Source organism: Pseudophryne corroboree, chromosome 5, assembly GCF_028390025.1.
Source record: "Pseudophryne corroboree isolate aPseCor3 chromosome 5, aPseCor3.hap2, whole genome shotgun sequence".
NCBI lineage: Eukaryota > Metazoa > Chordata > Amphibia > Anura > Myobatrachidae > Pseudophryne > Pseudophryne corroboree.
This window is the reverse complement of record NC_086448.1, coordinates 276939776-276956575: the sequence shown is the minus strand read 5'-3', so window position 1 is coordinate 276956575 and position 16800 is coordinate 276939776. Positions and strand designations below refer to the sequence as shown.

Genomic DNA, 16800 nt, shown 5'->3' with positions numbered 1-16800 from the left:
CATCTTCAGATGCATCTGCGGATAACCCTGTCTCCAAGGGCCAGGGTGTCGCTGTGGTGGTGGCTGCAGAGTGCTCATCTTCTAGAGGGCCGCTGATTCGGCATACAGGACTGGGTCCTGGTGACCACGGATGCCAGCCTTCGAGGCTGGGGGGCAGTCACACAGGGAAGAAACTTCCAAGGACTATGGACAAGTCAGGAGACTTCCCTACACAATGCCCTAAGTCAGGCTAGACCCCTGCTTCAACACCGGCCGGTGCTGATCCAGTCAGACAACATCACGGCGGTCGCTCATGTAAACCGACAGGGCGGCACAAGAAGCAGGATGGCGATGGCAGAAGCCACAAGGATTCTCCGATGGGCGGAAAATCATGTGTTAGCACTGTCAGCAGTGTTCATTCCCGGAGTGGACAACTGGGAAGCAGACTTTCTCAGCAGACACGACCTCCACCCGGGAGAGTGGGGACTTCATCCAGAAGTCTTCCAAATGATTGTACACCGTTGGGAAAGGCCACAGGTGGACATGATGGCGTCCCGCCTCAACAAAAAGCTAAAAAGATATTGCGCCAGGTCAAGGGACCCTCAGGCGATAGCTGTGGAGGCTCTGGTAACACCGTGGGTGTACCAGTCGGTGTATGTGTTCCCTTCTCTGCCTCTCATACCCAGGGTAATGAGAATAATAAGAAGGAGAGGAGTAAGAACTATACTCATTGTTCCGGATTGGCCAAGAAGAGCTTGGTACCCAGAACTCCAAGAAATTATCTCAGAGGACCCATGGCCTCTGCCGCTCAGACAGGACCTGCTGCAGCAGGGGCCCTGTCTGTTCCAAGACTTACCGCGGCTGCGTTTGACGGCATGGCGGTTGAACGCCGGATCCTGAAGGAAAAGGGCATTCCGGAGGAAGTTATCCCTACGCTAATTAAAGCTAGGAAAGAAGTGAACGCAAACCATTATCACCGCATATGGCGGAAATATGTTGCGTGCTGTGAGGCCAGGAAGGCCCCAACGGAGGAATTTCAGCTAGGTCGATTTCTGCTCTTCCTACAATCAGGGGTGACTATAGGCCTAAAATTGGGTTCCATTAAGGTCCAGATTTCGGCTCTATCGATTTTCTTCCAAAATAGAACTGACTTCACTGCCTTAAATTCAGACTTTTGTTAAGGGAGTGCTGCATAGTCAGCCCCCGTTTGTGCCTCCAGTGGCACCGTGGGATCTCAACGTGGTGTTGGATTTCCTGAAGTCGCATTGGGTTGAGCCACTTAAATCCGTGGAGCTAAAATACCTCACGTGGAAAGTGGTCATGCTGTTAGCCTTGGCGTCGGCCAGGCGTGTATCAGAATTAGCGGCTTTATCATGCAAAAGCCCTTATCTAATTTTTTTATATGGATAGGGCGGAATTGAGGACTCGTTCCCAATTCCTTCCTAAGGTGGTATCAGTTTTTCATGTGAACCAACCTATTGTGGTGCCTGCGGCTACTTGGGACTTGGAGGATTCCAAGTTACTGGACGTAGTCAGGGCCCTGGAAAATATATGTTTCCAGGATGGCTGGAGTCAGGAAAACTGACTCGCTATTTATCCTGTATGCACCCAACAAGCTGGGTGCTCCTGCTTCTAAGCAGAATATTGCTCGCTGGATCTGTAGCACGATTCAACTTGCACATTCTGCGGCTGGACTGCCGCACCCTAAATCTGTAAAAGCCCATTCCACGAGGAAAGTGGGCTCTTCCTGGGCGGCTGCCCGAGGGGTCTCGGCTTTACAAATTTGCCGAGCGGTTACTTGGTCGGGTTCAAACACTTTTGCAAGAGTCTACAAGTTTGATACCCTGGCTGAGGAGGACCTAGAGTTTGCTCATTCGGTGCTGCAGAGTCATCCGCACTCTCCCGCCCGTTTGGGAGCTTTGGTATAATCCCCATGGTCCTTACGGAGTCCCAGCATCCACTTAGGACGTCAGAGAAAATAAGATTTTACTCACCGGTAAATCTATTTCTCGTAGTCCGTAGTGGATGCTGGGCGCCCATCCCAAGCGGATTGTCTGCAATACTTGTATATAGTTATTGCCTAACTAAAGGGTTATTGTTGAGCCATCTATTGAGAGGCTCAGTTATATTTCATACTGTTAACTGGGTATAGTATCACGAGTTATACGGTGTGATTGGTGTGGCTGGTATGAGTCTTACCCGGGATTCAAAATCCTTCCTTATTGTGTCAGCTCTTCCGGGCACAGTATCCTAACTGAGGTCTGGAGGAGGGTCATAGTGGGAGGAGCCAGTGCACACCAGGTAGTCCTAAAGCTTTCTTTAGTTGTGCCCAGTCTCCTGCGGAGCCGGTATTCCCCATGGTCCTTACGGAGTCCCAGCATCCACTACGGACTACGAGAAATAGATTTACCGCTGAGTAAAATCTTATTTTCCCCAACATGTGGAAAGGATGATGTTCATCAAAATAATTACCAATTCCACGTGGAAAACCTTTACCGACAATTGAGAAAGTCCCGAGATCATATGGGAAGAAATGTGTTTGATGTCATCCCTATTGGTGCCACTATCCTATACATGCATACTGGTCTGGTACACTATCACTTTGCCATTACGGTGTTTCACCGCTGCTAACTGGAGGGACTGTATACCAGCATGCTACAGCAGTACTCTGCTACTACGGCTGTCCATTACCGCTGCTATCTGGAGAGACTGCATCTCTACCCGCTAGGACAGAGCCGCTCGCACCCGGTGAGGCCGCGGCTATTCAGAGAGGCGCAATACCGCCCGCCAGGACAGAGCCTCTGGACCATCACATGCGCCGGCGGTTATTGTGCTCACCGCCACGCTGAACATCTATCTGGAGTGGTAACTATACCAATAAACTTGTGCTATACTGAACTGTTCCTGCTGTTCTAATCTTATTGCTGGATTAACAATCTGCACTGGGATGCAAGTGACGGCTACATTGGAAATATATTTTCTACCTAACTCCAGCAGTACTGTGAAACTATAAGGTTGCCAATAGTTACCTACATTTGCCCAGTGATAATATATTGCTTATTTAAAGGTATTGCGCCAGTGATCGGATCTATTCCGGATTGTCCGCATAAATATTTCACAAAGAGCTTTTGTGACTTTATACTGCATTAGCAGTGTGCTTTTTATTGTTGTGTTTCATTTGCATGCAAAGCAGCCTAATATTTAATTTTTTGATACGAGTTTATACTCATGTCAGTTGTCAACTGTATCAGAAGACTGAATGTTGCCATTTCCTGACACATTATATGTGCATTACTATTTTAAATAAAGTAAAATATTGATGTTATTTTAAAAAAAGCAAGTCTCTTGAGTGATCATTGTGTGAAAGTGGGAACATTGGGGGTAATTCTGAGTTGATCGCAGCAGGAACTTTGGGGGTAATTCCAAGTTGATCGCAGCAGGAAATTTTTTAGCAGTTGGGCAAAACCATGTGCACTGCAGGGGAGGCAGATATAACATGTGCAGAGAGAGTTAGATTTGGGTGTGGTGTGTTCAATCTGCAATCTAAATTGCAGTGTAAAAATAAAGCAGCCAGTATTTACCCTGCACAGAAACAAAATAACCCACACAAATCTAACTCTCTCTGCACATGTTATATCTGCCTCCCCTGCAGTGCACATGGTTTTGCCCAACTGCTAAAAAATTTCCTGCTGCGATCAACTTGGAATTACCCCCTTTGTTAGCAGTTGGGCAAAACTATGTGCACTGCAGGGGAGGCAGATATAACATGTGCAGAGAGAGTTAGATTTGGGTGTGGTGTGTTAAAACTGCAATCTAAATTGCAGTGTAAAAATAAAGCAGCCGGTATTTACCCTGCACAGAAACAAAATAACCCACCCAAATCTAACTCTCTCTGCACATGTTATATCTGCCTCCCCTGCAGTGCACATGGTTTTGCCGAACTGCTAACAAAGTTCCTGCTGCGATCAACTCAGAATTACCCCCATTATTCTGTATACTAAGCGCAGTAACCCCTCGTGCGTATTTTTTGTCTAAATTGTTGCAGGCTTTTGCAAAGTCTGGTTTATCTGCAGCTGGTATTACTTCATTTATTTATTTATTTATTAATTTAATGATTTGCGCCGGGAGTTGGGTGGTTGTTTCACTAGATTTTTGTACAAAATAAAGAGGCACCTAACACAGTGGATTCCAGCAGGGACAAACTAATATTGTGTGAAGAAGAGGATGTACACGCTGATAAGGATGAGGAATCGGATGCTGATGACGACATCTTGCCTATGCAGTGCCAGTTTGTGCTCTGCCCATTTCTAGCTTGTTTTTTGGGGGTACAAACAAACAAATAATTTCAGTCACAAGTGACAGTCCCTGTCGCTGAAATGATTGGGTAGTTAAACTGTGCATATCCTGTTTAATATGTACAACATAAGGGTGGGAGGGGGTGGGAGGGCCCAAGGACAATTCCATCTTGCACCACTTTTCTTTGCATTATGCACTGTTTGGAGCTTTGCCAATTTTTTATTTTTTTAGCATCATTTATTAAACTGCCACCTTGTCTGCCACTGCAGTGCCACTCATAGATGTGCCATGTGGAAAGCTTAAGCGCTACATGTTTGTGTCGCCCACTGCTGTCGCTTAGCCACGTCATCCAGCTACCTCACTGCCACCTTTAGGCCTAAAGTGGATGAAAACAATATTGTGAGCTGTGAGGTGGTCAAAATTGACTGAAAATGAGTGGAAAGGAATGTTATTGAGGTTATTAATACTGTAAGAACAAAAACACCCCCAAATTCTGTGATTTTAGCTGTTTTTCTTTTTTTTTTTTTTTTAAATACAGACCCAAAACCAAAACCCACAAGGGTGGTTTTGGCAAAATGAATACAGATCCAAAACACGAAGGAGATACAGATCCAAAACTAAAACCCAAGATTTGAAGTGAGGCAATATAAACTACAGTATTTTACATTAAAATACATGGCAAATATTCATTCACCAATTACAATTAATAGATTGCAACCATTGTTTAATTTGCTGCCATATTATCTTATTAAGGGCCTAATGCAAGGTTGATTGCAAATGCAAAATCTTCCTCTAATGGGCAAAACCATGTGCACTGCAGGTGGGGCAGATGTAACATGTGCAGAGAGAGTTAGATTTAGGTGGGATATATTGTTTCTGTGCAGGGTAAATATTGTCTGCTTTAGTTTACACTGCAATTTAGATTTCAGTTTGATCACACACCACCCAAATCTACCTTTCTCTGCACATGTCATATCTGCCCCCCTGCAGTGCACATGGTTTTGCCCATTAGAGGAAGTCATTTAAGATTCTTACTTGCTGACAGAAAAAAAAAAATCTGTGATATTACATATCAAAGTACAGTATGTGCATGGGGGGTGGGGGGTGGGGGAGGGGTGTAGGACCCCCTAATGTTCCCTTGTGTTGAGTTCCATTTCTAGGTCCTATCCTGTGCCTCTGCATATGCTTCTATTTACATTAACAACAGCTAGTTTGTTGTGTCTAAAAGAAGCCATTTGATGTTTGCCAGGTTCTGCTGTAGTGAATAGGAATTGAGAGACTATTGTATTTTTACATTGAATACAGTACTTGTCATCTGAAACCACCAAGTAGATAAGCAACAAAAAATAAATGGCCACAGAATGGAACACTACATCTCAGCTATTGTTTCATGAGCACATTGGCGTTCCTATACGCCTCTTTCTTCTGTTCTGATTTTTGATTGGAGTTTGAGAGATGGATTCTGGCATAGAGACCAGAGAAAGAATTACATGCTTCACTTCTTCTATCTGCTAACTTCACCATGTGCCTGATTTAGGTTTGAAAGCAAAGCAAAAATGCATAGAACTAGGCAAAACGATGGAGAGATGGAGAGAGAGAGCGAGAGAGAGAGAGTGCGCGCTGGGGTAAGGATAAATATCTTAAACAAATTACAATTGGACGTCACAGCTTGTTGGACGCATAAACTATTACATTTCAGAAATTGCGATGATCACACTAATTAACACTCTGAATACGTACACTAATCTATTTTATTATTATTATTATATAATGACTACATTAATGCAACTTTCAGGGCCGTAACTAGGTGTGTGCGGAGGGGGCACCGCAGATAGCGCTGCAGGGTAGGGGGTGCTGTTGGTGGCACTTGTCAAGTATCTGTTTTAATGACTATACTTTCACTTACAGCTTTCTCCCTTTTTGAAGCCCAGAATCTCCTGACCCTGTCTCCTACCCTGACCCCTTCTGTTGCTAATACCTATACAACATTCATGAACTCAACTTTAGATTTCTTTGTTATTCAATTCACATTGTCCTTTATTACATTTCAAGATGCTGACATACCCAGGATTCAAACCCATTATCTGTGGCATTGCAGTCAGATAATCTATTCATTAAGCTATTCGCCCTTGCATAGAAAGGTAGATAATTCTAGGCAAGAGAATTCTAACTTTTTGAAGCTTACCTTGTATTTTGTGAAAAAATTATTAGCAATGCGGCTGAGCAGATCTATGTAGTGTGTGGCTGCAAGGGATTGGATGTGTGGCTGCACACTACATACTGTATATCTGATCAATTGCAATGCTGATTATTTTTTTACTAAGTACCAGTAGCTTCATATAGTGTTCATAGGTTCATAGTTTTTATGCAGGATCAAATAGCTCAATTAGTAGGGTGTTTGATTAGAATTTAAGAGGTTATAGGCTTGAATCCTGAGTATGGCGATTTATTGAAATGTGTCATTTAATAAAGGGTATTGTAAGTGAATAACAACAAGCTCTCAAGTTAAGTGCATGAATGTGGCATAAAGAGGACTTCATTTTCTTGCAGTGTTCTGTAAATGTGTGTGTGTATGTAACAAAATGTGGGAACGGGCATCATGGCATGGGCTTTCTCTGGGATCAATCTTGTCATGCCCCTTCCCTATGAGGCATTATGTCCCTATAGAAAAAAATGGGGTGGCGCCAATTCTCTCTCCGGCACAGGGCACCAAAAAGTCTAGTTACGGCTCTGGCCAACTTTTAAAAGTCTTATCTCTGCTCTTGTTGGGCATAAGTGGATGTCATTTTTATGACACAGAAATACTGTTGCCTTAAAGGGGTGTGGTATAGACGATCAACTGTGTTTCGGTAGTCAGTCATTAGGTTGACCCATATTGTCAACATGAATCAGATCAACAGGGTTAAAAGGTCAATAAGGACAAAAGGCTGACAGGTAAAAAGGTAGACAAAAGGTTGACAGGGTCAACACAGAAATGGTCGACATTAGTTTTGTTTTGGGTTTTAGGTGTCATTTTGTATGATTCTTCCTACTGTAACATAGTAACATAGTATCTTAGGTTGAAAAAAGACAATTGTCCATCGGGTTCAACCTATTTGTGGTCTCCTATGCACGATTATTTTGTATAAAATGTTGACTGAAGTTGCTGACTGCCGTTCCGATTAACCCCTCTTTTTTATAATAACCATAGTGCGTGACTATGCCCGGTAACCCTGGATATCCTTATCCATTAGGAATTTATCTAACCCATTCTTAAAGGTGTTGACTGAGTTGGCCATTACAACTCCCTCAGGCAGGGAATTCCAAACACGTATCGTCCTTACCGTAAAAAAGCCTTTACGCCGTATTGTGTGGAATCTCCTCTCCTCTAACCTGAGCGAGTGTCCACGAGTTCTCTGTGTTGATTTAACCAAAAACAGGTCCTGAGCAAGATCTGTATATTGTCCTCTTATATATTTGTAAATGTTGATCATGTCCCCTCTTAATCCCCTCTTTTCCAGTGTAAACATGCCTAGTCTTGCAAGCCTTTCCTCGTATTACAGCGTCTCCATACCCTTAATTAGTTTGGTCGCCCGCCTTTGAACCTTTTCTAGCTCCAGGACATCCTTTTTGTAGTAAGTTGCCCAGAATTGTACACAGTATTCAAGGTGTGGCCTCACAAGTGATTTATATAACGGGAGTATAATACTCTCGTCCCTAGCATCAACTCCCCGTTTTATGCATGCTAATATCTTATTAGCCTTCTTTGCTGCAGTCCTTCGTTGGGTACTACTGCATAGTTTGCTATCTATGAGGACACCTAAGTACTTTTCCAGTACAGAATCCCCTAATTTTACCCCATTTAGTAGGTAGGTGTTATTTTTGTTCTTGTTACCACAGTGTATTACCTTACACTTGTCTGTATTGAAGCGCATTCTCCATTTCGCTGCCCATGCTTCTAATTTAACTAAGTCATTCTGAAGCGACTCAGCATCCCCCTCCGCATTTATAACTTTACACAATTTGGTATCATCTGCAAAAATTGACACCATGCTCTGTAGACCTTCTGTTAGGTCGTTAATGAAAATATTGAACAATAGCGGTCCTAATACTCAGCCTTGCGGCACACCACTTAGCACTTCAGTCCAAGTTGAAAAAGATCCATTAACCACAACGCGCTGCTCCCTATTATCTAACCAGTTTTTGACCCAAGTGCATATTGTGCTTCCTAGCCCTGATTCTTGTAGCTTGTAGATAAGTCTCATGTGTGGTACAGTATCGAACGCTTTAGCAAAATCTAAAAAAATTACATCCACCTCTTTACCCTGATCTAGGTTTGCGCTTACTGTTTCATAAAAGCCAAGTAAGTTGGTTTGACAGGATCTGTCCTTCATAAACCCATGTTGATTCCTTTTAATGACCTTATTGACTTCAAGGAACTTCTGAATACTATCTCTTAAAATACCTTCCAATACTTTCCCCACTATAGATGTAAGACTAACTGGTCTATAATTACCTGGTTCAGCTTTACTTCCCTTTTTGAATATAGGCACTACTTCCACTATACGCCAGTCTTTGGGAACCATACCTGATATTACTGAATCCTTAAAGATCAAAAATAGCGGTTTTGCAAGTTCAGACTGAAGCTCCATTAGAACCCTTGGGTGAATACCATCGGGACCTGGTGACTTATTAATCTTTAAATGTTTTAATCGGTCACAGACTACTTCCTCGCTTAAATAAGTACCTATCAGTGGGATATTCTCATTATTGAGATTATATGTTAGTCCCTGAATTGGGTCCTCTCTAGTAAATACTGTTGAAAAAAACTCATTTAGTGTGTCCGCTATGTCATTATCATTTTTGCTTAAGACTCCCAACTTGTCTTTTAAAGGGCCTATACTCTCCTTCTTTAATCTCTTGCTATTAATGTATTTAAAGAATTTTTTGGGATTCGCTTTGCTTTCCTTTGCTACTAGTTTTTCAGTTTCTACTTTAGCCGCTCTTATTTCCTTTTTGCATATTTTGTTACATTCCTTATAGTGCTGAAATGACTCTGCTTCCCAGTCAGATTTGTATTTTTTAAATGCTCGCCTTTTCTTGCCTATAAGTTCCTTAATCTTTTTATTAACCCACATCGGTTTATGATTTTTATTCCTTTTTTTTGCTGCTTGTAGGAATAAATTTGGGTGTATTTTTAGCTAGCAGGAATTTTAGTACCTCCCATTTCTCCATAGTATTTTTTCCTAAAAACAAACCTTCCCTTTCAATATCCCTGAAAAATACCCTCATCTTTTCAAAATTTGCTTTGCTAAAGTTTAGAATCCTAGTTGAGCCAATATAGGGCTGTTTATGGAAACTGATATTGAATGTGACCATATTGTGGTCGCTGTTTCCTATGGGTTCCCCTACTATAATAGCTGATACCAAATCCCAATTGTTTGTTAATACCAGGTCTAAGATTGCATTGTACCTAGTTGGTTCCTCAATTAGTTGAACTAAGTAGTTTTCATTAAAGCCCAGTACTCACGGGCCGATCAAGGAGAGATGCGTGCTGAGCGAACCGCTCAGCACACATCTCTCCTGCCGCTCAGCACAGCGCGATCTGTGCTGAGCGTGCGGGGGGAGACGGGGGGGCCGCTCACTTCACCCAGCGGGTGAAGTGAGCGACCCGCTAGATTGGCCTGCATGCAGGCCAATCTAGCAGCGGCGATAGCGATGTGCGGGGCCGCGCATCGCTATCGCCGAGGGGGCTACACACGGAGCGATCCTGCCGATATTCTAAGCAATCTAGTCAGATTGCTTAGAATATCGCTCCGTGAGTACCCCCCTTAAGTGTGTTTAAAAACATATTGCCCCTAGCAGTATCACATGAATTGTTTTTCCAGTTTATCTCTGGATAGTTAAAATCTCCCATCACTACTATGTCTCCTACTCCTGCTGCTCTTTCAATTTGCTTTAGTAACAATTCCTCATCAGATGCGTTGATACCAGGCAGCCTATAGCATACACCCAATACTAACTTTTTTATTCCTTTTTCCCCGCATGCAATTTCTACCCATAATGTCTCAACAGTGTCTACAGTCCCCTCCTGAATATCTTCCCGTATATCAGGTTTTAAAAACGGCTTTACGTAAAGACACACCTCTCCACCCTTTTTATTTAGTCTGTCTCTCCTAAACAGTGTATAGCCCTCTAGATTGACTGTCCAATCATGAGATTCATCCCACCAAGTTTCAGTAATGCCTATAATATCATACTGTTTGTTGCGGCAAAAATTTCTAGTTCACCCTTTTTATCAGTAATGCTTCTGGTGTTTACATACATACAACTAAGATAAGTATTTTCCCTTGCATTAGGGACATCTTTCGCCTTATGTAGCAATGATGACCTGTAATCATCATTGGTTAGTGCTTTGGTAAAATCTCTTTTAGTACCCATGTTAGTAACCTTACCGCCTGCTCTTACCCTCCCCCCAACTTCTCCCCCATTTCGTTTACTACCGCCATCCCCACTATTCTCACTGCATGACCCGTAGTTTCTAGCTAAACCCTCCCCCCAGGCTCCTAGTTTAAAATCTCCTCCAACCTTCTAACCATCCTTCCCCCCAGCACCGCTGCCCCCTTGTAGTATGTGACTACAATCAGTGGACACATGTACCATTGCGGGATTCCTTCACTCAACACGCTTTGGACAAGGTGGACAAGCTACTATTACCAATTGCAGTACATGTGGATAGTAAATCAAGCACAAGTTGGGAAAACATGTAAAAAACAACAACTTGTGTTGACCATTGTCATGTCGACCTTTTGTACCTGTCGACCTTCTGTGCCTGTCGACCTAATGCATGTCGACCAGGAACTCCTTTAGGAATAAAAGGAGTCACCCATCACACATTGGCACTTGCTTTGATAAAGAGCTCAGGACAGTTCAAAACGCGTCGGAAGCACCCCATGTAAAAGGAGTGACTGTGCATATTAAGGACCTCTGCTTCTACCGGTGACAAGCGCTGGAGTCCAGCAGGGTGATATTTGGATACACTCTGTTCTTACACCACCAGTGGCTCCACATCCACACACCGGTTATGATCATTTCCTTCTATACAAGGATTATTTGGTGATCGCTGTTATCTAATGTGAACACTTCAGCATTTATTATTTGACTTCAGTTTGCACTTTCAGTGTTAATATTATCCTTGGGTGAATGTTTTTCACCTAATATATATTGCTCAGCTTCAGCATTTTAAGTGATTTCATTATCTATTTGTTTTTTATTCTGCTTTTATGTTTTTCATATGTGGTATATAAAGTATTTTTTCTCACGAACTTCTGCACGGTTACTAATTACCCAGTGCCTAGTGGTCTCATACCAACCATCACCACATAGAAAGTACATTTATTCAGCATCACAGGGAGATCCTAGGTGTGTTTTGGATCTACAGATGCTTAGGGTAGGGATGGTGGGTTCGGATGACAGGCGTTTGGGATCCCACTGTTCACCATACCGATGCTGGGATCCCGATCTTTAGACTGACGGCGGAGGACAAAGCCCCTGGTGGGCTAGCGGCGCTCACCATGCAGTGTACTCGGTGGCTCGCTGCGCTCGCCACAGGTTCTGTTTCCACTTGATGGATGTCGTGGACACACACGAGTGGGAATAGTCCCTGTTAGTCGGCATGCCGAGTGTCAGTCTCTGAATCGGGCGGGATCCTGGCTTCGGTATAGTGACCAGCGGTCTTCTGACCGCCATTCACATAACTACATCACTCCACATCAACCATTACCTTTAACTTGTTCCACATTAAACCGAAATACAGCAAAACTACTTTATTTCCATGTAATTCCAGTGCAGAGTATAAGACTGGAGGATTGCACAGAGTAAAAGTGTATGAAACGCTTTACTTATATGGTACAGTAGATGTATACAGATAGCCTCTAATTGAGATTCTCTTTTTAAATGGTGTAAATAAAATAAATAAAAAAAATCCTAGCTAAATCAAAAATTAAAATGAGAAAAAAAATAAAAACAATTGCAAACAAAATAAACATAAACCAAACAAAGAGACAAATAAATTCAGTATGTCTGAAATTCAAAAATGTCTATAGAGAGCGGCCTCACGCAAATCTAATTGTCGGTAACAAGAAAAGTCTCACTGCATATAACAGTCCAACCGTATGCCATGACAATATAATTTGTATATTGTACAGAGGCTGTTGATCCTAGTGCCAGTATGAATCCTGTCTGTACAGAGAATACTGTTCTCAAAGCTGGTAAAAAAAAATCCCCTAATTAAGCGGACGGCCGGGACTCGCTGGTGGTCGCTGGTGGGGTTAAGTTATGGGACTGCAGACTGCACTTCACTTGGGTTAGGCTGGCCATGGTCGACCCTGGTGCAGGCGTCCTCTCGTGTCTATAGCCGCTGGGATGCAACTACAGGCTGGGGAGTGGATAATACCGGCTAAGTCCTATTGAACCTGTTACGAAGTTCTATTGAACCCGGGTATCCCCTCCACTACAGAGTCTTACCATATTCGTCCTCCTACAGGTGTCCTGGTGACCTCTTGAATCCTCTTCCAAAGCAAGCATCGCAAGCTGCTTGTTGTCTCTGAAGTCCGTCTCCTGTCACTTCCAGGTCCGGCGTCTTGATGGTCTTGTGGCTGTTTTTATTTTTTATTATTTCCATTTTCATGGTCTTGTGGCTTTGCACACTTCAGGTTGCGGGTGTCCAGGTTAGACAGTGGGGAGCTCCAGAGTGCTCTTGGCTTGTCTCCGCAGATGGTGCTCTATACATAAGTTTGTGTAGTAAGGGAGTGCTCCTATATCAGACCATCTGTAATGTATGTAGAGGTGCTACATACATTACAGTGGGTGCTGCATGAGGAAAACAGTAAGGCACAGGTGTCTTTGTGGGTGCTGCCGCCAGTACATGATTGCCCCATTAAAAACACGTTCTTGCTCGTCCGGTATCCTGCATGGCCGCCAAACTTGAACTTCATTACATCCCGGCCCATATGTTTAAATGTGAGTTAAACACTTGAAAAAAACATAACCTACCTAATGTATGTATGTATATATATATATATATATATATATAAAATCAAGTCATATTGCTATCATTTATGTTGCCCAGAAAATCTTACCAATTTTAAGTAGATTATTTTTCAAAAATATATTCTTCGCTTTCAAATCTCTGTGAAGGATTCTCCTGGAAATACAAATAAAAGGAGGTCAAGTAAAAATACAAACAAATCTGTTCTACTAAATGCTGTTGTCAATGTTTAAACTACACATGATCTCATGCCAGGAAATCTGTCAAGATTATAATTAGGCCAAGAACACCCTCATACTAAAACACAAGGAAACAAGATGAATAGGAAGCAAACATGTATATATAATTAAGCTGACAGCCAACATAGAGGTCAACAAAAAGCTAAGTAACACAGATCCATTGCACTGCAATAAAAAATAAACTTAAACAAATAAAGTTAATTAAAGCAAAAATAATCCAATCTCTTTGTATGATATGGTTCAGTAGAGGTAATCTTCATACTGCATAATCCATATAAATCTATAACTAATGTGGGTGACTAAATGCAAAGTTATACATAATTATAAAAGCCAAAAACCAATCTTAAACACAAAAGGTTAAGCCAATATCAATAGGAAGAATGCATTAATTATAATGTGAAATGCAACTTTAATACTGCCATAAAAAACGTTTCAATCGTATTCTATTTCACATTTTATTATCTTTTTACATTTAACTGATGTAGGGTGGAGTGGAATATCAAACTCCATCCTTAAACCTACTTCTAATTTTACTGATTTGGGATCAACAAAGGTTTTTATCTGTAAAAACTGAAAGAGACAAATGCTATAAGAGACAAATGAATTATATATAGATAAAAAGTTAGTATAACACAGCTATTACACTCGGGTCTGGCCCAGCATTTGGAACACAGGTCCAAGCAGGGTCAGATCCGGGACTTAACCTTTTTCCAGAGCGGCACTGACACGGGCACCATATACATTGCACATGGGTGCAGTCTCTTTAGGTTGATACTTCGAGATGACATCATCTCCAAGCACTGGGAAATCTGGTAGATTGGGACCCCCATTAGGCCACGCCCCCTTATTGAAGTTGACGCACATCACAATGGAGGCAAGCCCAGAACTCTGGAAGCTGTGAGCCTGCTCCCCAACCTGCGGCGCGCACCTTCACAGAGCACCGCTTGCTGTCTGCATAACAGGGCAGACAGCGTGCGCCATGCCTTCCAACCACATGACTGCCTGAGGGACACTGCGGTACGGGAGGTACTGGATCTCCGCTTGCTGAATTTACATTGACGCTTAACCTGGGTCCTACCCGTATCCAACCCTGCTCGCTCACCCTGTTGGATTCCCGGGTAACTGGATCAGGGGGTTTTTTATGGCACCCTTTTCTACTGAACATGTGCAAAAACCCAGGTTTTTCAATGCAGTGGAAAAGGGGTATAAGCAAAATAATGGGACTAAGCTACTGACTACCTAGTAGTACAAAGCATTCAGTGGAACCCAAGCAAATGAATATTATATGAATTGCTGTTTTTGTTTCTAATAACATGAATAGTAACTTATGGGTGAATCTTTAACACTTTAAGGGCCTGAACCTGAGTCACATGCAGTGCCACTGTTCACTTTGTTGAGTGGTTATTTGCAAATGTAGATGTGTGAAAATGTCTGAAAACCCAAATGGCACAAGCGTTACACAGAGTAGCACACACAAAGATGCTGTCGCAATCCACTCAGATGGTATTTGAAAGGTGGTGGAAATGTGATGGGCATTCCTGGGTGGCATTATAGGACTGTCAATGAAAGCAGCTGTGTTCCCAGACACACACCCACAAGCATAGTAGGCCAGTCAGAAAATAATGCACCTGGTACAACTAATGGTGACCTATAAAGATTTTACAGCATGTATGAACCCTAAAAGTGGACATGTCCTTGCACATTTTGCCACGTGTACTCAAAGAATCAGGCTCATGAAGAGCCATCACAAATTAAGCAATATTTTGAGACAATTGTGCATTAAGATATAGTACATTTTACAGTTTGATTTTATAAAACTATGTTATGATTTGGAGTATAATTGTCTGCAAACTCCACCCAGTGCTTTCCCCATGGCATTATTCATGATGAAACTGTCTATACCAACAATCCAGCAGGGTCCTAGTGAGTGATACAGCTGTCTTGCTTAGCAGCGGTTATTGCTTCCAGAGGATGGCAGCAGATCTGTGACTGTGGGCGGAAAGTAACAGCTGGGCTTTAGCTGCAAAGCCTTTAATGTTTACATGTCACATCTTTGTCTATGGTGCGGAGACAGTTAGTAACTTGGACTATTAGTGTAAAGGGAGAACCGTAATCACACATATGCTTGGCATATGAGTTTACACCCATAAAACGTTCCATCAAATGGCATAATAATGCAGATGTACAGTGTATAAGGCATATCATGATAACAGATAAGGCACATGATGACTTAAATAGAAATTCCTGTTATTACAGTTGTACACTTCTACAAAACGACAGTATTATTATTATTATTATTATTATTATTATTAATATTCAGCTGGCTAAAAGCACAGCATATGTATATTAGTGTACAGATGTGTCCTTACACAACTCCATATACGTTTAGGCTGTGGGAAGGGAGGGTTAGGGTAAGGGGATCATTGCAGAAAGGTAAGAATTCTTACCTTGCCCTTGTCGGGATTATCACCATCGGGATGCCGCGATTGGGAATCTGACCACCGGAATTCCAACCGCTGGCATATGGAACCCAACCCAAAAAGACACGTCTGTATCAGCCCCAGTCTGTTTTACTTGGGACACTTAACAAACATAAAATGCCTAGTGTGAGCTACCTAGACAGCACAAGAGGCAACTGGAAAGGCTGAAGTTCATAACACTACAAGCCTGGTGTATATTTTGCATAATATATTAGCATCAATTGAATGTTGCTTAATCATTAAACTCAATATTTGTTTTTACTGTGTTATTTATTTATGTTCAATAGTAAATGTACTGACACTTGGCAACAATGTCAATAAATAGCTTATTTACACTTTAGGATTCCTTATTCATTTAAATTACCAGTCTGAACCTAGTTAGACTATATTATAATTGGGTTGGGTATGGGATCCGCCAGAATGCCAGCAGGGTGGCAAGCACAACAAAGCACCTTGTGGGCTCGCTGCGCGCAGCACACTGCAGGCTCGGTGGATCGCTGCACTCGCCACAGGTTCTGTACCCACTTCATGGGTGTCGTGGACACCCAGGAGTGGGAATAGCTGTGGACGCGCTGACGGCATTCTGGCGGCCAGGATACTGGCGTCGGCATTCTGACCGCCGGGATCCTCACCGCCGGCATCCTGACTACTTCCCCTATAATTCAATGGAGGAATTTCAGCTGCAGACGAAGAGTGCAAGTTGCCATTGCTATGGCGCTTAAACACCAACAACGTCCACTCAGATGAATCCCGAATTTGCACAAAATAGCTTGCATCC

General features: G+C 42.5%; 1 protein-coding gene across 3 annotated transcripts in view; it reads right to left on the bottom strand.

The window, feature by feature from the left end:
- Positions 1-16800, bottom strand: part of NEK11 (NIMA related kinase 11) — a 959809-nt gene that overhangs the window by 545565 nt on the left and 397444 nt on the right. For all 3 annotated transcript variants that reach the window (XM_063922363.1, XM_063922362.1, XM_063922361.1), the window contains exon 5: positions 13395-13459. In XM_063922363.1, coding sequence (XP_063778433.1) covers positions 13395-13459 — 65 coding nt within the window. The remainder of the gene's footprint in view (positions 1-13394; positions 13460-16800) is intronic.